The 22,797-nt window shown below is 39.9% G+C and overlaps 4 protein-coding genes across 5 annotated transcripts in view; 2 read left to right on the forward strand and 2 right to left on the reverse strand.

Annotated features, from left to right (window-relative positions):
• The window catches only part of entpd6 (ectonucleoside triphosphate diphosphohydrolase 6), a 104,731-nt gene extending 101,970 nt beyond the window's left edge, over positions 1–2,761 (reverse strand). The window contains exon 1 of the mRNA XM_062059372.1: positions 2,676–2,761. The gene's annotated coding sequence lies outside the window, so the exon portion shown is untranslated. The remainder of the gene's footprint in view (positions 1–2,675) is intronic.
• The window catches only part of shld2 (shieldin complex subunit 2), a 25,993-nt gene continuing 3,196 nt past the window's right edge, over positions 1–22,797 (reverse strand). The window contains exons 2-12 of one of the 2 annotated variants that reach the window (XM_062059368.1): positions 20,578–20,738; positions 17,062–17,744; positions 14,084–14,234; positions 12,619–12,726; positions 12,355–12,549; positions 12,128–12,274; positions 11,858–12,049; positions 9,183–9,417; positions 8,991–9,109; positions 8,703–8,922; positions 1–2,767 (exon numbers count right to left, since the gene is read on the reverse strand). In XM_062059368.1, the coding sequence (XP_061915352.1) occupies positions 8,747–8,922; positions 8,991–9,109; positions 9,183–9,417; positions 11,858–12,049; positions 12,128–12,274; positions 12,355–12,549; positions 12,619–12,726; positions 14,084–14,234; positions 17,062–17,744; positions 20,578–20,738 (2,167 nt within the window). In that variant the 3' untranslated portion in view covers positions 1–2,767; positions 8,703–8,746. Of the gene's footprint in view, positions 2,768–8,511; positions 8,923–8,990; positions 9,110–9,182; positions 9,418–11,857; positions 12,050–12,127; positions 12,275–12,354; positions 12,550–12,618; positions 12,727–14,083; positions 14,235–17,061; positions 17,745–20,577; positions 20,739–22,797 lie in introns of those variants that run through there. The other variant, XM_062059367.1, reaches the window with a different exon arrangement.
• Positions 1,558–2,348, forward strand: LOC133657728 (heterogeneous nuclear ribonucleoprotein A0-like). Its single transcript, XM_062059375.1, has 3 exons — positions 1,558–1,691; positions 1,817–2,008; positions 2,125–2,348. Exons 1-3 carry the CDS (start codon positions 1,628–1,630, stop codon positions 2,157–2,159), a joined length of 291 nt encoding a protein of 96 aa, XP_061915359.1. The 5' UTR covers positions 1,558–1,627; the 3' UTR covers positions 2,160–2,348.
• Positions 2,710–6,923, forward strand: LOC133657727 (uncharacterized). The gene is made up of 3 exons (XM_062059374.1): positions 2,710–2,865; positions 5,037–5,423; positions 6,353–6,923. Exons 1-3 carry the CDS (start codon positions 2,829–2,831, stop codon positions 6,400–6,402), a joined length of 474 nt encoding a protein of 157 aa, XP_061915358.1. The 5' UTR covers positions 2,710–2,828; the 3' UTR covers positions 6,403–6,923.

Genomic DNA, 22,797 nt, shown 5'->3' on the forward strand with positions numbered 1-22,797 from the left:
AAGAATGACAAACACATTTCGGGAGAACATCCGCACCGTAACACAACAGAACAAAAACAGGGAGAGCATGTCCCAAATTCCAAGCTGCTGTTTTGAGGCATGTTAAAAAAAATAATGCACTTTGTGACTTCAATAATAAATATGGCAGTGCCATGTTGGGCTTTTTTTCCCATAACTGGAGTTGAAGTTGTTCTCTTATTTTGTAAAACCTTGTTTTTGATTGCTTGATTGAAACTTGTATTAGTAGATTGCACAGTACAGTACATATTCCGTACAATTGACCACTAAATGGTAACACCCGAATAAGTTTTTCAACTTGTTTAAGTCGGGGTCCACGTTAATCAATTCATGATAAAGTTACATTGTTTAATGCAGGGGTGTCCAAAGTGCGGCCTGGGGGCCATTTGCGGCCCGCAGCTAATTGCTTACCGGCCCGCCACACATTCTGGAAATGCTATTGCAAAAATAAAATAAAAACATTTTAGAAAGTGGAATGCAGTTGACACAAAGCTGCCGTGCAGGCTATTTTTTTTCTTTTGTCTTTCTTCATTTTTCTTTTTTTGCCATTGCTCCAAAAAATGTTTTACCAAAAAATCAATGTTATAATGAATTATTTTTAATTCTCCAATTACTTCAAAAATGTCACTTTAAAACGTTTTGTGTGGAAAAAATATTGCATATATTGTGTGGTTGCCATATAAAAACATCAAACAAAGCATAAAACAAACCAAAATAATAGTTAAAAAACGTAAAATTAACAGATATATCTGAAGTTGATCTCGTGTTGAAAGTAAAAAATAAATAAATAAATGTATCATTTTATGAGTGGGGCACCTTTTGGATCCCAAAGATATTTAGTGGAATTTTATTTATCTTTACACTGTGATTACTCAAAAATAATAATGAATCAATGGTGTTCTGTATTATTGATTATGGCTCTAATTACTAAATACTGCATATTTCAGCTTTACTATAAAAAAATGAAATGTTGTCTTTGACAAAAAAGGCATTTTTTTACTTCATATCAACCCGAAGTTGATATAGAGATTTACTGTAAGTGTTAAATAAAATAAAAAAATAATAATTTGACTTATTTTTAACATTTTAATGACTGAGACCCTTTATGGTCCCCGGGAGCCCTAAAGGTAAAAAAAATTAATAAAATATCAAAATGCCCCCCGCATGCTTTAATTTTTCCATGTGCGGCCCTCAGTGGAAAAAGTTTGGACACCCCTGGTTTAATGCATCACAAATAAATTAGGCATAATAATGTGTTAATTCCACGACTTTATATATCGGTATCGGTTGATATCGGAATCGGTAATTAAGAGTTGGACAATATCGGAATATCGGATACCGGCAAAAAAGCCATTATCGGACATCTCTAAGTACAATGTCTTGTTTTGTATTTGGGGACGGAAAATAAAGGTGTTGCCACCTGTTTGATCCTTCCAACATGTGAGCGTGCATGGAGAACATGAGAAAGTGTTCACACTACCAACCTGTACCACCGGTTGGGTTGTGGCTCGCTACTGCCCCACCTGATTCCTCAGCAGGGCGTCACCTGCTGTTATGCAGACAGCTGACACTATAAGAGCACCCTTCCTCGTGTTGTCTGTCATCAAATATGAATTTTCTTAAAAGCTCACTGGGTGCGGAGGCTATTGGCAAATTAGCTGGAGACAAAGTAGGTTAGTAAACATTTTTACTTTTCTCAACTTGCTGCTTCCTTGCAACCCCCCCGAGCACCATCAGTGCATGTTCGTCTGGCAAATGTGCTCCAGGCGAGTTTAAGTGACTGAAGTTTGTTTTGCAGAAGACATTGTGGAAGATGCTATGAATAAGGTGATGGGAGGAGGAGGAGGAAAAGGAGAGCAGGACCAAAATGACAATAACGGACTGGACCTGGGATCCCTAGTTGGAGGCAATGGCAATGACAACAAGGGGGGACTTGGAAACGTCATGTCGCTCATGGGCGGCGGAAAGGACGAAAGCGGAGGAGGAGGAGGTAAGTCCTCAACTCTGACGGGACCTTCAGTCATTCAGGGCTCTGTAGAATCAGTCAACGCACGATGCAGCTGCGATGTCACCCAAAGTCAACTTCTTGTCTTCCTTTTTGCACAGGGATTGGGAACGTCGTCGGAAAATTGTTTGACTAGAACTCGGCAGGCGTCCTCCTCAGTCAACTGAAGCTTCACATCCTAAAGCTTCCGGCTGAAAACAAGTGCCCGATTCAACCTTTGACCCTGTTTTTCCTTAATTGGCTTACGTTGACAGAAAATGCTGTCGAGCACTCAACTGAGAATGTATCATTAAACCATCATCTGAAATAAATGATTCCAATACTACCTTGGTCATGTGTGTGATATGCCAATTTGTGTATTTCTGGGACGGTCTCTTAAAGACACTTTGCTGGTAAACAAACACACCCTGTCAATCATGCTGATAAACTAGTCACACCTGCTACGTAAAAAAACAAAACAGGATGCTAGCCATGGCCGCCAAACATAGACTTAGACTTAAACAAAGTTTAACGATCCACAAGGGAAATTGTTAAACAATTTCCCTTGTTAATGAGAATGAAGCCGCAGAGTCGCAAGAACTAAAATACCTCAACATTTATGCTTACAAGGGCGTGTATGTTGATGTTGTTGTGAGTTTCTAGGGTGACTCACCAGCCCTGCAGCAGGTCCAAAAACCAGCCGCCCAAGCAGGTGGAACAGGTTGATCCTGACGAGATAGACACACCCACTTTCTGGTCGGTGCTCTGTGGATAAAGAACCTCACCTGTCAGAAGGCAAACAAGGACACACACAAAGACACTCAAGATGGATAAAATGGCATCGTTTCTCGGAGACAAAGCCGGTGAGTAAAACAAAAAAAAGTATTATTTTTCCTCACATTGGTTTGTTTGCTGCCTCCATTTTGTCACTATTAGTGATATTTCCCGGTTAGGGTGGAACTCTATGGACTTTGATCGTGTAACATTACGGATAACACCACTGAATGTGTCGCTAAACAGTGTAACGTTAGAGAGCGAGTGTGTGGAAGCAATACAACCTTTCCACTCTCGCTACGACATTGGAGCCTTGAGTACTGGCTGATATTGATCAGCAGGAATCATACATCTTTCATATTTTGTAGTGTTTAATGTTGAAAAAGGCCTTGATCGAGTGATATGACTCAAAGAACGATAATAGTGTAGGTATGGAAAAACGCTAATCTATTTCTTAATAACCGCCTTGAATGGACTTATGCTGTCTCTAAGTTAAAGTGGTGTGGTTAGTTGGAAAACACCTTGGGGGGCACTAATTTATGAGGTTAAACTCATGACGCAGGTTGGATTTACGGCTCTTTGAAGGGAGCTGTTCCTTTCAAAAAGCCGTTCAAAAGACTCGTTATTACTGTATAGTTTTTGTTTTCTTAATTAGAGAATCACAAGACATTGAAACAATGTTGAGAACATGTTGAGTAACTCACTTAACGTTGGAACAACATGCTTTTTGACAAATGTCGGGTTCTGACGTTGATTTGACCATTGATTTTTGGTCATTTTTCAACGGATATTGTACAACATAAATACGTTGAAACATGCTTTTTAACAATGTTTAATCAATGTCAGGTTGAGACATTGATTTGACCATTAAATTTTGGTCATTTTTCAACCAATATTCTACAACATAAATACGTTGAAACATGCTTTTTAACAGCGTTTAATCAATGTCAGGTTGAGACGTTGATTTGACCATTGAATTTTGGTCATTTTTCAACCAATATTCTACAACATAAATATGTTGAAATAACATGCTTTTTAACGGCGTTTGATCAATGTCAGGTTGAGACGTTGATATGATCATTGAATTTTGGTCAACCAATATTCTACAACATAAATACAATGTTGAAACACCATGCTTTTTAACAACGTTTATTCAATGTGAGGTTGTGACGTTAATTTGGCCACTTCCCAACCAACAACGTGGATCCAACTTTAGACAATCAACGTTGTCTCAAGTTACAAGTACAAACTATTTAGCAACGTTGTTTAGAAGTCAGTTTTAAAGGACATGTACGTATAATCAATGTTGTATCAATGTCTTGTGCCTGCTGGGAAATAAGTTATTTGATATTTAGATCAGTATTCAATTAATTAACATAATAAACTGTGTTAATTACCATACATTTTACTATATTGGTGGGAATTACTCTAAAATATTGGCTATAATTGTTTTTGTTTTATTTGTAAATATATTGTAATTTATATTGTAAATATGAGGTGCCATATTTCCATGCTTTGACATCATTAGTTTGAAAAAAGTGTAGCATTCAAATAGATTTAAAATAAAAAAAAAACACAAAGTAAGACTAAAATGCATTAATAGATATGAATAAAATTACACTAAAATCATGAATTAATAAAAATGTGAGTAAAGTTAAGCACCATACCTGGTTTGTGTACGCTTGAATTACTACTCTTTAGAAGAATGAACCCGAAAAGTGAATCCATATGAAAGAAAAAAATAATACAATTAAAAAAATGTTTAGTTTCGAAATGTATATTTCTGTATTTTTATATGTAAAATATATATATATTTTTTTTTTTTTACAAAAACTTAATCCAAACGCTGCTAAGTAATGATCTAGTCCAGTTGCCAGTCGGGTGGCACGCATGTGCAGGGTTGACGCATAAAAAAAACAAGGGGTGAAACGGTAAAAATGTAGGAAAAAAATTGGAATGTAATGAGAAAGGGCTGAAATGTTCTAACTATAAATAATAACATACTTAGTCCTTAGTCACCTATAACAGAGACAACAAAGTTTTGTATTTAGATATGTATGCACAGTTAATATCTTAACTTTTTTTTTAACCAAATACTTTGACTTTTTAAAATGCTGCCCTTGGTGGACACCCCTGTCCTCCTTTGAATGTCAGATGGGGACACATGTAATTAAAAGCGAGGATGTCTTGAAGGCCTTGGAAAGAAAGTTAACACGAGTTTGGCCGTGACGTGACGTGTGACACATGCTTTTGTGTGCAGGTGACTTTGTGGAAGGCATGGTGAAGAACGCCCTCGGCGTAGAGGACAAGGACAAAGACAAGGACAGAGGGGGGGGGGGCTTTATGTCCATGTTTGGAGGAGGCAGGAGGGATGACGACAGGAGAGATGACGACAGGGACAAGAAGAAAGACGACAACGACGACAAGGGAAGCTTCTTCTCCAAATTTCTTGACGGAGGCGACGATGACAGGAAGCAGAAGCCATCGGGCTTTCATGGACTGTTCAACGAGCAGGACGGCCAGAGAGGACCAGGCGGAGGACCAGGCGCCGGTCTAAGTGGCGGAGGACCAGGCGCCGGTCTAAGTGGCGGAGGACCAGGCGCCGGTCTAAGTGGCGGAGGACCAGGCGCCGGTCTAAGTGACGGAGGTACGAGACTACGATGGCAGACGTTGACCGTAGGGATGTCCGATAATATCGGACTGCCGATATTATCGGCCGATAAATGCTTTAAAATGTGATATTGGAAATTATCAGTATCGGTTTCAAAATTATCGGTATCTGTTTCAAAAAGTAAAACTTATGACTTTTTAAAACGCCGCTGTGTACACGGACGTAAGTAGAAGTACAGAGTGCCAATAAACCTTAAAGGCACTTCCTTTGCATGCCGGCCCAATCACATAATATCTACGGATTTTCTCACACACACAAGTGAATGCAATACATACTTGGTCAACAGCCATACAGGTCACACTGAGGGTGGCCGTATAAACAACTTTAACACTGTTACAAATATGCGCCACACTGTGAACCCACACCAAACAAGAATGACAAACACATTTCGGGAGAACATCCGCACCGTAACACAACATAAACACATCAGAGCAAATACCCAGAACCCCTTGCAGCACTAACTCTTCCGGGACGCTACAATATACACCCCCCAACCCCGCCCACCTCAACCCCCTCATGCTCTCTCAGGGAGAGCATGTCCCAAACTCCAAGCTGCTGTTTTGAGGCATGTTAAAAATAATAATGCACTTTGTGACTTCAATAATAAATATGGCAGTGCCATGTTGGCATTTTTTTTCCATAACTTGAGATTATTTATTTTGGAAAACCTTGTTACATTGTTTAATGCATCCAGCAGGGCATCACAAGAAAATTAGGCATAATAATGTGTTAATTCCACGACTGTATATATCGGTAACTAAGAGTTGGCCATTATCGGACATCTCTAGTTGATCTCATCAATTTCCTTAACGTGTCCTCTCACACAGGAGGCGGACCGATGTGAATTGAAAACAAAGAGGTATTTGTGCAGGTTTGTAATCTAATGCAAATGTTCCTGCTTGCAGATCTGTTTGACGACCTGATGAGCGTGGCAGAAGAAACCTCCCAAAATTAACCGTCCCCAGCTGACTGAAAAGCACATATCCTTGGACAGACTTCTTCTCCGTGTGGTCTTTGACAGTCCAGCTAAGCTGCGCTAAAAATAACACAATTGACCACCGTAGGGTATCCTATCGAGACATTGTAGCTTAGCATAGAATATAAATGCCTCAGCTTAAAACATGGTTTTTTTTACATCTGGACACTGACGGATCAATTTGAATGTTACACTTTTGTAAATGATGGAATTCTAAATATAGTGCACACATCTAAAACTTGTAATGAGTCTCATTTTACACCATCCATCCACTTTCTACCGCTTGTCCCTTTTGGGGTGGCCGAGGGGCTGGAGCCTGTCCCAGCTGCACTCTGACGGACGGCAGGGTGCACAAGCCTTCTCAAATGGCGCATCATGCTCCAGACCACACGTTGAGAAGTCGTGGCATTAATCCTGACTTCCTCTTTCAATTATTAAAAATAAAATCTGCACAAATTGTTTTATTTTTGTTTCGTAGTTTTATATATCGTGCTCCTGAGTTAATGTTGCTGAGCTATTGAGTTTCATTTTATTTTTCCGTATCAAATGGTTCAAGTGAGTCAAGTATTGATAGCTGAAGTATGGATTTTGTATTTTTATTTAAAAAAAGATTACTTTTTTTTTTTAGGCAAATTGGTTTTTAGTCCAACATAAAATATATAAAGTGCATCAGTTAGATATTTTTTGTAAGTTGATCTATATTTAATGTTAAGAACACAATGATATGCAGAGGTGTACTTATAACAATTTTATAGACCAACGAGGCTATTTACTAGGGGTGTCAAAAAAAATAGATTTTCAGATTAATCGGGATTCTTATTTGTAACGATTCCTAATCAATAAAAATCTAAAACATTTTTTTTGTTCCAATCTGTGCTGTCCAGCCACTCAGACCAATCATATTGTTGATTTAGATTATCTGTATTTGCTGTACACATTTACTTTAGAAAAGAGAAGTGTTGGATACTTCTGTTGTTGCCTTATTTGTATTTGACTTTATTGGGAAGCATTTTGTTCAACAAAATCAATTTTCTTTTAAGTCAGGGTTTCCCCGAGACTGCCAAGATACCTGTGGCGCTAGGGGGCATGGTCACCATGACATCAGTATACATACAGTTAAAAACAAATCTGTTAATTAGTATTAAACATTTGTATCGGTTTGTCATATTTTCAACTGTTGCTTTTTGTACAATGTACTTTGAGATTTGTTTTAACATATACGATAACGCATATCTGCAGTATATATAAAAATCACGTCCACATCACAGACATGCTGACAACCCTCCAGACAATGGGGTGCGTTTTGTTTACATCCGGTTTCTGCAGCGCCGGTGATTGGAAGAGAATGAGGAAGTGTGTGTCCGTGGAAGCGCGGAGACGGAAGTGTTTGCACGTTTGGTAAAACCTGTTGGAATTGTGCTGTTGTAAGATAGGTAATAAAAGTTACAAATAGCATCAGACTTTGTGTGATTTCTTTTGGGGTCTACAATATCCATCCATCCATTTTCTACCACTTTTTCCCTTCGGGGGGCGCTGGAGCCTATCTCAGCTACAATCGGGTGGAAGGCGGGGTACACCCTGGACAAGTCGCCACCTAATCGCAGGGCCAACACAGATAGACAACATTCACACTCACATTCACACACTAGGGCCAATTTAGTGTTGCCAATCAACCTATCCCCAGGTGCATGTCTTTGGAAGTGGGAGGAAGCCGGAGTACTCGGAGGGAACCGACGCAGTCACGGGGAGAACATGCAAACTCCACACAGAAAGATCCCGAGCGCAGGATCGAACCCAGGACCTACAATATATTATATTTAATTTGTTTTCAAGTTTAAAAAAAAAACTTATTTCCAGGGTGCAATGTGTGGTGGTAATGAAATTGCTGTGGCGGCGTGCCACATTCAATTACATTGAGGGGAAACCCTGTAAGTAATATAGACATTTATCAGAGCTGTTATCTATTTTATGTAATTAAAGTATAGATTTTGAATCTAAAATCGTTTGGAATCGAGAACGATTCTGAATCGAATCGTTACCCCCAAGAATCAAATCGAATCGTGTGGTGCCCAAGAATTCACAGCTGTAATATTTATTGTCATGGGCGGCGTGTAATGTTTTCTTCCTCCTAGGGGGGGCGTAGGAGAAAATAATTGAGATACACAGAGTCCAATGTTTTCATGAAGACGTCGCTATAGCAACAAGAAATCATCTCCCCTCCATGTTTGTAGCTTTGATCTTGTAAAACCACCATGCATGCAAACAAGACCAAACCTGACCTGGCCTGACCCGAGGTGGTCCAGCAGGTTCGCCGGGCGACAATTCACGCGTGGGCAAAGTGGAGGTCCAGCAGTGTTAGCTCCTGACTAATGGGGACGCTGTTCTCGTCACGCAGGAAGAGGCTGCGCACCGAGACGATGACGGTCTTCTTTGGAAGGCTCAGGAGGTTCTGCAGCCTCTGTGCAACCACCTGGATCTGCTTCACTTCAGAACCTGGCGCTGAGAACCAAGGCAGACTTTCAAAACCAGAGACCAAACATGTTGACCTATGACTCTTTAGCTCTCACCTGAGCACCTGTGAAGCTCGTCAGGCGGAGCATCTAGAACCTTCTGGACAGCGAGGGCAGGAACCTGGATGCACACGCTACGGTTGCCCCGCCCACTCACAGCTGTCAACACACCGGGCCTGCAGACAGCCACACAAAGCATTCAAAACATGTGAAGCCCCGCCCCTGCCAGGCGACGCCGGTGTCACTTACCTGTAGTAGCGGCGCACGGCGGTGTAGGGCAGGCACGGGTAGCAAGGGCTATAAATTCCGTTGGCGTCGGTCTCCAGTTCGGCAGAGCAGCGGCCGCAGCCTGAGTATGTGATGTCGCCGCCGAGTGCCGCCAGGACGCCGGGCTGCGGCGTGGAGCTGTCCAGGGTCGGCTGTGGTGCATTGTGGGAAGGCTGGAAGCCGAAGCTGACGATCTGGACTCTGAGCTCCACGTCTCCTAAGGGACGACACGGTGTTAGTATGCAGCTCAATTATTATCAATAATTATAGTTACGCTCCCCCAGGAAGAGGAAAACATGAATAGTATTTGTCTATAAAAGTGTTACAAGTACACCTCTGCATTATATTGTATCCTTATTAACTGTAAAAAACAAATAAATATATATCAACTTACAGCAAAATTCACTTTGTTAACATTGAAAATATTTAAAGTGCATCCATTTGCCTGAAATAAAATAAAACTAAATAATTTAAACTCTAAAAAAATTGATCAACCTGATCCATTTGATACTGAAAAATAAAATTAAATAAATAATAAATTAAAAAAATGCCATCCATCCATCCATTTTCTACCGCTTGTCCCTTTTGGGATCACGGGGGGGTCGCTGGAGCCTATCTCAGCTACAAATCGGGCGGAAGGCGGCGTACACAAGTCGCCACCTCATCGCAGGGCCAACACAGGAAGACAGACAACATTCACACTCACATTCACACACTAGGGCCAATTTAGTGTTGCCAATCAACTTATCCCCAGGATAAAAAAAAAAAATGTTGACCTCTAATTATTCAGCGACATTACCTGAGGAGCACAATATATAAAACTTTCATCTACAAAACAAAAATGAATAAAACAATTTGATAAAGCATTTTCCCTGGGGTACTCCCTTCCCCCACCAGGTCTGCAACGATTATTCATTTAAGTACCAATGATTGTCACACACACACTAGGTGTGGCGAAATTATTCTCTGCATTTGACCCATCACCCTTGTTCATCCCCTGGGAGGTGAGGGGAGCAGTGAGCAGCAGCGGTGGCCGCGCCCGGTAATCATTTTTGGTGATTTAACCCCCAATTCCAACCCTTGATGCTGAGTGCCAAGCAGGGAGGTAATGGGTCCCATTTTTATAGTCTTTGGTATGACTCGGCCGGGGTTTGAACTCACAACCTACCGATCTCAGGGCGGACACTCTAACCACTAGGCCACTGAGTCGGTAAATTGACCAATTTGATTAGGAAAAAATCTTCAATTAATTTTCATAAAAATTTATCAATTCCAGATTGCTAAAGTGGGCTGCAACATGGACAAAAGCATGAGACGGGTGACCATTCTAGAGATTGCTCCGGGCTTTAGACGACTCGGCCCTCTCCCCGCAGTGCTCGTGTTGCTATTGTTTGTACTTACCGGTAGTCCCTTTGTGTGGAATAAATTGTTCATCTTTATTTCTTGTCACCTGTCATCACCTTAGACAGCCTTAGAACTCAAGAATCTGGGTGGACACTTTCCTACCGAAGGGTTGGCCCTATCAGAGGTAATACTTACGTCAATTCCGAACAATAAGCCGCTACCTTTTTCCTGCGGCTTGTAAAAGAGTGAAGCTAAATAGTTTTCATTCAACACATGCAAAGACACTTAAATGGTGTATTTACTGTTTGTGCTGTGGCGCCACCTTTTAGACGAGTTTGCACACTGCAGGTGCTGCTGAGTGAATGTGAACTCCTGCTGTTTAAAGCTTTGAACCGGAAGTAGAAGTGCCGTGTTTCGTCTTCTAGCCATCTAAAGCGTTAATACTCGTATAGATTCTTCATTAATCACTCCAAGTACAGCAAAGTTTTACAATTTAACTAAAACAATTCTTACCTACTAAAAAGTCCCATGAGTGATGTATGTAGGAGTGTTTTCATGCCTATTTGTACATGCTATTGTAATGTAATGACACTAGCGTCTTTAGCGTTAGCTAGTATGCTAATACGTTTACGATTGTCTGTGATAGTATTATGAACTTACAGTGGCGTTCTTTTTGTATTGTTTTAGTTTTGTAAATTCACTAAAACTTCACCGTGGAGTCATTGAGGTCTATGACAATGATTCTGTTTTGTTTGATCAGCCGTTTTACTGCCGTGTTACAGACACCGTTTGGAAACACTTACGGTATGTAAAGAAACATTTACTAAATATTTCTGTGTAAATAACTAATTTCACAACGTATATATCTGCGGCTTATAGGCCGGTGCGGCTAATATATGGAAAATATGTTGTTCCTCAAATTTGGTGGGTGCTGCTTTACAGTCCGGAAAATACATCCAACCATGCAGTACTCAGTGGCCTAGTGGTTAGAATGTCCACCCTGAGATCGGTAAGTCGTGAGTTCAAACCCCGGCCGAGTCATACCAAAGACTATAAAAATGGGAACCATTACCTCCCTGCTTGGCACTCAGCATCAAGGGTTGGAATTGGGGGTTAAATCACCAAAAATTATTCCCGGGCACAGCCACCGCTGCTGCTCACTGCTCCCCTCACCTCCCAGGGGGTGGTCAAGGGTGATGGATCAAATGCAGAGAATAATTTCGGCACACCTCGTATGTGTGTGACAATCCTTGGTACTTTAACTTTAACTTTAGATCATGGACATGGAGCGTGGCAGAACCTGCATCCATCACCTGAGTAGTTCTGGGAGAGCAGCGTGTCCAGATCCAGGTCCACACAGCTGCTGGTTCCACGCATGAAGTCCTGCAGCCTGCTGTCGGCGGCGTCCACACGCCGGATGGAGCTCCAGGGGGTGGTGTGAAGCTCCGGGAGGTCAGACGTCAAGCCTTCTCTTACCAGGAGAACTCGGACATCCCAGACAGAGTCTGAAGGGGGACGGCGTGACAATCCAGTCTACATGCTAGTCAGGGTAAAACCTTCATGGGTCCAAACAAGAACCAAACCTTTATGTGTCCTGAAGTCTGGCAGCCAGTCCAGAGCTGCCCCCCAGAGCAGCAGCGCCCCCCGCCGGCCGTCCGCCTGCTCCACGGTCGCGACAGCCTGACGCTCGAGAGCCGACCTGCAGCGAGACTCCGCCTCTCCTCGCCACTCTGCAACACACACCGTGAATGACATCATCAGGCAAGTGTGAGGCGGCGTGGCCCCTCCCCTTGCCTGTCACCCCACTCACCCGCGCTGACGTGCGCGTGTTTGACACGCAGCACGGCGTGAACCAGCGTGTTGACCCTCAGCGCCCACAGGGGGGTGTACGGCAGCCGCCTCAAGTCCTGAGGCGGGCGGGGCGGCACAGACAGCAACAGGGGGCGCCGCTCCTGAAGGTAGTCACAGAGAGACGCCACGCGGCGGGCATGAACCTGATGACCACCTGGGATTGGCGAGGGGGTAGTTTGTGAGTGAAATAGGGATTGTGATAGCGGGGGCTATAAAGTCCTACCTGAGGGACAGGTGGCTGAACCAATGTGGCCCAAGTTGAGCAGCTTGCTGCTGAACGTGGACTGCAGTACCTTCTCTCCCCTCCAGGTGTCCTCGTGCAGCCGCAGGCCTAAAGAACAAGGGAAACAAAGTGTTTTGAGTTGCAAGCAAACATTTGAGTCATGAGCAAAGTGCGTAGACGAAGAGGTGGAGAACATGCATTGAATTAAAGAAAGAAAAATTTCGATTAGATTTAGATTTATTGGTCCCCATTGGGGAAATTAATTTTCACTGCCATACATTCAAACAATAGACATTACACATCACGAACAAAAGTAACAAAAAGATATCATACATGACCAACACATTTACAGGCTTGTCAGACAGGTCGGCCGGGCCTGCTGTTTAGGGCGGCTATAGCTGCAGGGATAAGGCTTTTCCGGGTTTTGATAGTTCTGTACTTGCGCCCTGATGGTAGTGGAATGATGTATTGGTGTAGTGGGTGAGTCATATCCTGGACTATTGTGTTTGCCAGTTGAATGATGGACCTGTGGTTTAGATCTGAAATGTTGGGTGTGGGTAGGCCGATGATTTTAGCTGCTATGTTTGTAATGCGTGTGAGTAATGCGGTTGGTTACAGAAAGCATAGTGAAAAAACATGTAGGACAGTACAGAAGGATGGGTTGAACAATGCTTTGGTACAGTAATAACAGGAGGTGAGGTGCAACGTATAGTCCTTTAAGTTTAATAATTAAAAACATGACAAGAGTGTGTCGCTAGCTAACTTGGTGAAGCAGTTGGAGCGTAGCAGTGCTAATTGGCATCATACTGAAGCGGAGTGAGTCCATAACGCCAGCCAAGGATGTTAAAATAACATGTAGTACAACCGGCGGACATTTATCCATGAAAATATGGAGAAGCTGTGTTTGACAGAGAAGCAGCTGGAAGGAGATACTGTAGAAGTCCACTCTCTAAGGCAGTGTTTCTTAACCATGTGTTTCTCTACTCTGGTCCGTATGAGCCGCAGCGGTACTCAGTTGTAATACACTTTTACACCACTTGTGGAATTAATGACAATCGCAAACAAACGAATGAAATCGGGAGCTAAAGTGTGTTAAGCGCAAAAATTATGACTCAAGTCGGGAAGCTATATTTTCATTTGCACTTCAATTTTATTGACAGTTTAGTTCAGAAACATATTATTAATTTAGTGTATTTATTTTATAGAAAAATAATTGTATGAAAAATAATTTTTCTAATTAGCCTGACCTAAGCCTAAAATATATGTGTTAATTAAATAGATATAGATAATAGATCATTCATTTCAATGGCTGATGTCATCTTCAGATACAAGTGCTCTGAGTTAAGAGCTCCTAAGATGAGGTACTACTGTACTTGGAAAGCTAGGACTTCATATGGACTCTTGATTGGCCGAAGTGGTCTTCAAGGGAGGAGCCACAGCACCACCTGTCAAGGTGTTTGTGTACCTGTTATAGACACAACGTCTCCAACGCCGACGGCCAAGGCCCAGAATGCCGCCTGCCGCCACAGCACCACCTTCATGTCCACGGACGACTGGTCCGTCACCACCATGGTGGCCAGAGGGATCAGGGTCCCGGTGGAGGGTCCGGACTTCACCTTCGAGGTCAGAGCAAGATGGCATGAAGGGTGTTGGCCGAGGTCAAAGTTCAGAAAGCTTTCAGATGTATTGTCTACTTGATGGACCTCTATGCTGTTCACTTTTGACTTGGATAGATTCACTTTATTGGGTAGGTTCCAGCAACACCTTCGGCCAGGGGTGTCCTAACTTTTTCCACAGTGAAAAATCAAAGCATGCGGGGGCCACGCTGATATTTTTTAATTTTCGAAACCAACACAATATATATTGTAACCTTTAGGGCGGGGGCCGGCAACCCGCATGCGGCTCTTTAGCGCTGCCCTAGCGGCTGCTAGGGAGCTTATTAAGGAATGCATGACAATGGAAAAAGATGGGGAAAACATATATTTTTTTGTTTTAATATGACTCCCGTAGGGGGACAGACATGATTCCATGCTGTAAAAATGTGTGGAATAAATATTCCATTCCAACATTTCTGTCAACGACGATTGGCGTCAGCCTCCGACACACGTTTGTGGCTGTTTTTAGAAAGTCATTTCTGAATTTTGTCAATATATATTTGGAATGACACAAAGGGATATTATTGTTTTATGTTGCTCAGGTCGGAGGATAATGCACATTAATCTAATTTATACTGTATTATTTTAATTACTTTACCTTTTCAAAATGCGGTTTTATTTTTATAACGGCAGGCCACTTTTTATTGGACTCTGTCTGTTAATAATAATAATAATAAATAATGAATTGCATTTGTTACGCACTTTACATTTGTTAAAATCTCAAAGTGCTACAAAGTATTAAAAATAAAAATAGAAAGTAAGAATATATAATAAAAAATTAAAATAGAAATGAATCATGACACACACTAGATAAAACAGAAACATAGATAAAGTAGAAATAAGAGCCTGAAAGCACTGGATAAAAAAAACAGAGAAGGGGGAAAAAAGAAGAGGATGTGTTGCAATATCGAGAAATGAAGAGGACTTTATTTCCATTGGGAAGTCTGAAATTATAGGAGGCGTATTACGTGTGACCTATTTTGTAGGAGTTTTTTCGATACCAAATGACATAAAAAAATTGATGATAATTTGATGCAAACGAAACATAATACATTACTATTGTAGCAGAGTAGTCACATGGTGCGACATTCTCTCCAGGATGCGCTGCAGGGAAAGTAAACATTCAATCATGAATACTCATGTATTTGTAGCCGACACAGTCATTTTGATAGGATAGGCTAATAAAGACACTTACAGCATGTGTTACCTTCAATTTAAAACGTATAAAGCAGTTCCAGACAGATTTGTTTTTTTTGGCTGTTTCAACATTTTGGGTTGCCCACTCCTGCCTTAGGGTGAACGTTGAAGGTCCCGGGGACCCAAAGGGGTCTCAGTCATCTAAGCGTTAAACATAAGTCTTATGTATATTTATATATTTTTTGACTTACAATGCTTAAATATCTATAGATCAACTTTATATTTATCAGTTGCCTTATATTTTATGCCCTTATTTTTTCGAAGACACCCCTAATTTCTTAGGCCAAAAATACAAAATATCCCAAAGTTTTACCCAAAACATTTTTCAAAATGGAATATTTGATGTGAAATTATTGGAGCCTTAACTGCATAAATAATTCATTATATTGATTTTGATACATTATCATTTTTTGAACAATGACAGTTGAAAATAAATCACACAAAAGTTCTCGAGGATCCAAAAGACCACCACTCATGAAAGTGTTAAGTCATAAATCAATATATATTATATTTAGTTTTAACGCTTAAATTTACAAATCAACTTCCGATCTATCCGCCGATTTTTAATGATTTTTTTGGAGCAATGACTGTTTTTAAAGTTTAAAAAAAACTGCATGCATGGCAGCTTTAGGGATGTTCAACAGGATTCTCGTAACGTATTATTTGGTATAATAATAAATATTAATATTTTTCAAAACAGCTTACAGGTTAGAAAAGCTCCTCCTGGATGCATGGAGATGGCATAAAAATGTATGTTTAAAATTGGATTTGTATAAAAAAATACATACATATATATACATATACATATATACATGAATATATATATATATATATATATATATACACATATATATTTGTAAATAATGTATATACATTAAATAAATAATATATACATATACAGTATATGTGTATATATATGTATGTATATATATATATATATATATATATATATATATATATATATATACATACATATATATACACAAAAATGTTTTTAAAATAAACAAAAAAAAATAAAAAATTATATATATATATATATATATATATATATATATATATATATATATATATATATATATATATATATATATATATATATATATATATATATATATATTTTATTCTTTTTTTTGGCTGTTTCAAAAAAATAAAAATAAAAATAAAAAAATAAATAAAATAAATTTAAAAAAATAAATAAAAATAAAAATAAAATAAATAAATAAATAAAATAAAAAAATAAAAAATATATATATATATATATATATATATATATATATATATATATATATATATATATATAATTTTATTTTTTTATTGATTTTTGAAAATTATGTTGCGATTTAGAATTGGGATGAAAAAAAAATTGCGATTCGGTTGGCACCCCTAGTTATTAGTGTCAATATTGCAAACATCCAATTCTTATGTTTTGAATAGTATTTTTTAAATGTAAAAAAAAAAAGTTAAACGTTAAAAAATGAGCTGCGGGCCACACTTTGGACACCCCTGCCGTAAGAAGTATCATTACGATGAAAAGACAGGAAAACAGAGAATGACTTCCTTTTCTTCTCCTTTGTTGAAGTCCACAACTCACCTTCACCTCTTTCAGCTGACACGGATGTACGACGGCGACCAGGACCTGGTACCGATCCGCCGCTCGAGCACACTGGGCGAGAAGTGTGGTGGAACCACGATCCCCGGCCGTGCCGATTCCGTCCGACGCCTCGATCCTGTCGTCCTCAGCGAGGCGAGTTCTTTTGAGTTCGGGACTGGAGGGCGGACTGTTGTCCTCCTGGGAGCACAACACTCCATGTGAGGTTGTCTCCAAGACCACGCCCCCTTGCTCCGCCCGCCGCTCCGGACTGAAGAGCTCACCGGAACTCCCGGGAGAGCGAGTTAATGGACTGAAGAGCTCCGGCGTGTTGGAGGAGTCGGACGGCGATGTTTGGGTGGGTTTTTGAGGGCTCTGGTGGGGGCTGCTGGCTGATTGGGAATCCCTAAGAATCAACGCTTGACTCAGAGTCCAGGTTGCGAGAAACTGGCTGCCAACAGACAGATTGTGGCGTGAATGTTCTCGAGTTTCTTCTTGTTGCGCGGCAGGAAAACATGAGTCCAGATACTCGTGAACTGAAACCGCAGGACGCTCTTCCTCGCCGGCGTGCGAGCGATGTTCTTTGAAGGTCTCTCTGGTCCATTTGGTTCTTGAGGCTAAACCACCCTCATCTGCGGTTTTATCCTCGTTCTGGTCTGGTGGGAGATGATGCGCTCCTTCTGCATCTGAGGATGAACAAATGAGTCCTGGTTGTATTATTTACACAAAACTATTACTAATGTACTTGTTAATTTACCGATAATATCTGGTTATTAGGGCTGGGAATCTTTGGGCATCACACGATTCGATTTAATTCTTGGGTTTAACGATTCGATTCAGAAGCGATTCTCGATTCAAAATCAATACTTTTTTAACAGCATTGGCTCCCAGTTATATGATTAACTACATATATTGGCTGCCAGTTATATGATTAACTACATATCCATAAAATAGGTTAAAAAAAATAAAAAATTCAATTTTTGAGAATCTTGAATCTATTTAGAATCGCGATGAATAAACATCGTGATTCGGATCTAAATCCGTTTGTTGTCCACTCTTGCTGGTTACTTTATGTTGTAACGTGTTTCTAACTACACAAACATACACCAGAGGTTTTGAAATGTTTTTCACCAAGTACCACCTCAGGCAACACTATACCACCATAATGACCAACATTAAAATACAGCAGCGTAGTAGGCCTAAAGACTCATTAAAAACCAGGCAGAGGTTTTATTTAACCTGTATATTTAATATTTTTGGCCACTGTAACGTTACACATAGTTTGAACAGTAACACTGTGTTTGGGAAAATAAAACAGGGTATTTTAATCGAGTGATTCTTTGTTGTACCACTAGATGGAGCCCGTGTACTACATGTACCCATCCATTTTCTACCGCTTGTCCCTTTCGGGGTCGCGGGGGGTGCTGGAGCCTATCTCAGCTGCAATCGGGCGGAAGGCGGGGTACACCCTGGAAAAGTCGCCACCTCATCACAGGGCTACTACATGTACCACAGTTAGAAAATAACAGCACTAAACACTTATTCTTCTGTTGTTTGGATACTTGACATTAGTTTTGAGCCATACGACAAATGTGGGTATCGATCTGATACCAAGCACTTACGGGGACAGTATCGGTCATACCGATATTGATACTAAAATTTTCAAGGTCATTAACTGGTTATATTCTTTATCACAATTATGAAAACACAGGATGACGGTTTAACAATATCAATTAAATATTCCAATTATTTACTGTTTACTACACACAATATTTGGAGTAAATAAAGTAAATAGTAGGGGTGTGGGAAAAAATCGATTCAAATTCAAATCGCGATTCTCACGTTGTGCGATTCAGTATCGATTCTCATTTTTCAAAAATCGATTTAAAAAAAAAAAAGTATTTATTTATTTATTTTATTTTTTTATTAATCAATCCAACAAAACAATACACAGCAATACCATAACAATGCAATCCAATTCCAAAACCAAAACCAGCAACACTCAGAACTGCAATAAACAGAGCAATTGAGAGGAGACACAAACACGACACAGAACAAACCAAAAGTAGTGAAACAAAAATGAATATTATCAACAACAGTGTCAATGTTAGTTACAATTTCAACATAGCAGTGATTAAAAATCCCTCATTGACATTATCATTAGACATTTATAAAAATAAAAATAAATGAACAATAGTGTCACAGTGGCTTACACTTGCATCGCATCTCATAAGCTTGACAACACACTGTGTCCAATATTTTTACAAAGATAAAATAAGTCAGATTTTTGGTTCATTTAATAGTTGAAACACATTTACATTATTGCAATCAGTTGATAAAACATTGTCCTTTACAATTATAAAAGCTTTTTAGAAAAATCTACTACTCTGCTTGCATGTCAGCAGACTGGGGTAGATCCTGCTGAAATCCTATGTATTGAATGAATAGAGAATCCTTTTGAATCGGGAAAATATCGTTTTTGAATCGAGAATCGCGTTTAATCGAAAAAAATCGATTTATAATCGAATCGTGACCCCACGAATCGATATTGAATCGAATCGTGGGACAACCCAAAGATTCGCAGCCCTAGTAAATAGTATATTCAAAACTACAATTGTTTTAAATCCTTTGTTTTTGCACTTAAAGTACTCCTGTGTCCAGGCACCTACTCTCTAAGTTTGTAAACAATAATGGCAAAAAAGAAAGATGTTTTTGATAACAAAAAATTGCAAAGTAATCACTGTAGTATTGACCAAACACTGATACTATACTTGGTATCATTACGCTCGACATTTGTATCGTCCTACCACCCCGGTTTATTACATTCAAGAACTCCACCTTGGCAATTAGCATGGACTCTCGTATCCTCCTATGGCGTGTAGTCCTCCAGTGATAACAGTAATTGAAAGAAACAGTTTATTTGCCGCCATGGAGGCAAGGATTAGTGACTGGCACTGTTGAGAGGACATTAGCTGCGAGCACGGTAGCGAGAATGTTACATTGCGTGTCAAATTTGCGCAACACAGCTAGAACATTGGGATGTGAATCTCTGGACACCGAATGATTCGATTCGATTCCGATTCCGATTCTCACAATGTATTATTTGATATAATTTTTTTTTTTTTTCAAAACAGGTTACAGGTTAGAAAAAGTCCTTCTGGTTGCATTGAGATGGCCTAAAAACGTCTTTTTTTTAAATGTATTCTTATAAAAAGAAAAAAATACATAAACATTTTTTTTAATTTAAATTATGAAATCTGAAATTAAAAACAACAAAAAAAGTATTTTTACAAAAGTAAAAATGTTTTTAATCATTTTAAAAACATGATTAATAGATTTAGAATCTGAATGAAGACGGACACATTTTTTTTGTGCACCCATACAATAATGTCATCAAAATGCATTATCACAATATGACAATGATTAAAAGCGCTATCGTCAGCGATATTTATATTGTGTTTCGTTGGTATCGCACAACCCTACCGGGAATATAACGTGAAGTGTCTCAGAGCGCCTCACCTGCAGGGAGGAGCCGCCCTTCCCGCCAGGTGAGCTCCAGGTGTCGCCAGCGGCCGGATGGTCCCCCGCCCCTCTCCATGCCGCAGTCAGACACTGAGGCGGGGCCAGGCGTGGAGGGAGGGGCCCCCAGGAAGACGTGGATCTTTGGCCGCTCGCACATGCTGAAAGGAGAAAGTTGTGGAAGTTTATTGGCATCCACAGGAACAACACACAGCCACACTTGTACAGTTTAAATTCAATCCAGAAATGACTCATAAATGATATAACTAAAGGCTGTGACTACTTCTAACAAGGGTTTTTAACAATCAATGAAAGACATGGTTATAGGGGTGTTGGAAAAATCAATACACATTTAAATCGCAATTTTTTTTAAATTTACAATCCCTATCGATTCACAGTGCTTAAGAATCAATTTTTAAAAAGACGTTTTGGAGGTCATCTTTGCTTACACGCAGTGATGGGCAGTAACAAGCTACATGTAGCTAAGCTACGTAGCTTACCTACATTTTCCGGTAGCTTAGCTACTTCTTTAACACGTAGCTTTTCCGGTAGCTCAACTACTTTTAGACAAAGCTACAATCTATAAAGAGAGAAAATGGACTGCGAATCCAGGCCAAAAAATAAATACGGAGAAAATACAACAGCCTGGATGAACGAGAACATCCATATATACGGAGAACATCCATGATCGTTGGGTATGAAACATGACTGACTGGCCAATCAGAGCCAAGATAAGGCTGGTCATCGAAACTAGTAAGAAAAATCATAACAGACACGAAATTCAAGTCACATGACGACGAGGGAGCCGGAGACAGAGGGACGCTTCAAGCTGACTGCTCATTGATTGATTGATTGAGACTTTTATTAGTAGGTTGCACAGTGAAGTACATATTCCGTACAATTGACCACTAAATGGTAACACCCGAACAAGTTTTTCAACTTGTTTAAGTCGGGGTCAAAAATAAACAAACATACTTGAAAATGTCAGAGGGATTCTCTCCCACAGATTATATTTCTCCTTTAGTGATGAAGGCGACGTGCAGGAAACACACAATAATGCATGTCCTTAGCCATATTTAGAGAAAACAATGCCTAAAACCTTAGTTTTTACTCTGTAAACCAAAATCCTAACTGATCTCTTTATCAAAGATGTGGAACACAAATTTAGGAACACACATTAAGGTGAGTTGAGTTTTTACTGCACATAACCATTAGCAACTGTTCCCAAACAAGACACAAGTCATGTTTTTTTTTGTCAAGATATAGATCAGTGGTTCTTAACCTTGTTGGAGGTACCGAATCCCACCAGTTTCATATGTGCATTCCCTGAACCCTTCTTTAGTGAAAAATATTTTTTTTCAAATTCAAGACAAAGTTATATGTTTTTTTACCAGTGCACAACATGAACCATGCATGAACATCACATTGTTCGAAGAACAAAACCAACACAGTGCATGAACTCACAACAAATTACACACCTGCAAATCAGTGTGACTTCTGCTGTTGCCGTATCCATAATAAGCCGATAGGGAGGGAGAAGTTTTTATTTACATGATGAATCGGGTGTGTCTCGACCTCCGCGGCGGAGGCTCTGCCAAACCCCTGAGGCCGACTCACCGAACCCCTAGGGTTCGATCGAACCCAGGTTAAGAACCACTGATATAGATAAATGCTGTTTTTTTTACTATAAAAAGAGGCAATAACAATACAGGGGTGGGCCAAAGAAAAGGCAAACAAAATAAATACATACAGGTAGTTGTAGGGTGTCCCCAGCTAAATGACAGATAACTAATAGTAATATTTGTAGACTCTCAGTTACATTAACATAGATATTGTACATGTGGGCCCATAAATAGAAATGCTGTTAAATGTAGCTTTGATGTAGCAAGCTAGTTTTGCCGTAAAGGTTGTAGTGTAGCTTGCTACAATTCTCCGGGGATATCTTCCCCTGTAGCTTAGCTACATTTAATCGAGAGTAACTTGTAGCTTAGCTTACTACATTTTCTAAGTAGCCTGCGCATCACTAGCGCATATGCTAGCAGCCAAGCGGAGCTTTTGTAACTTGTTTTGAAAATGTTTTTTTTATTACCGTCTGTATGCCAAATAATATATTGTAAAAATCCTTTTGAATTGAAAATAATTCTGAATCGAATCGTCACCCCAAGAATTGAGATCCAATTGAATCGTGAATTGGTGTAAGATTCACATCCCTAATTGTGT

Source organism: Entelurus aequoreus, linkage group LG09 (assembly GCF_033978785.1).
Source record: "Entelurus aequoreus isolate RoL-2023_Sb linkage group LG09, RoL_Eaeq_v1.1, whole genome shotgun sequence".
NCBI lineage: Eukaryota > Metazoa > Chordata > Actinopteri > Syngnathiformes > Syngnathidae > Entelurus > Entelurus aequoreus.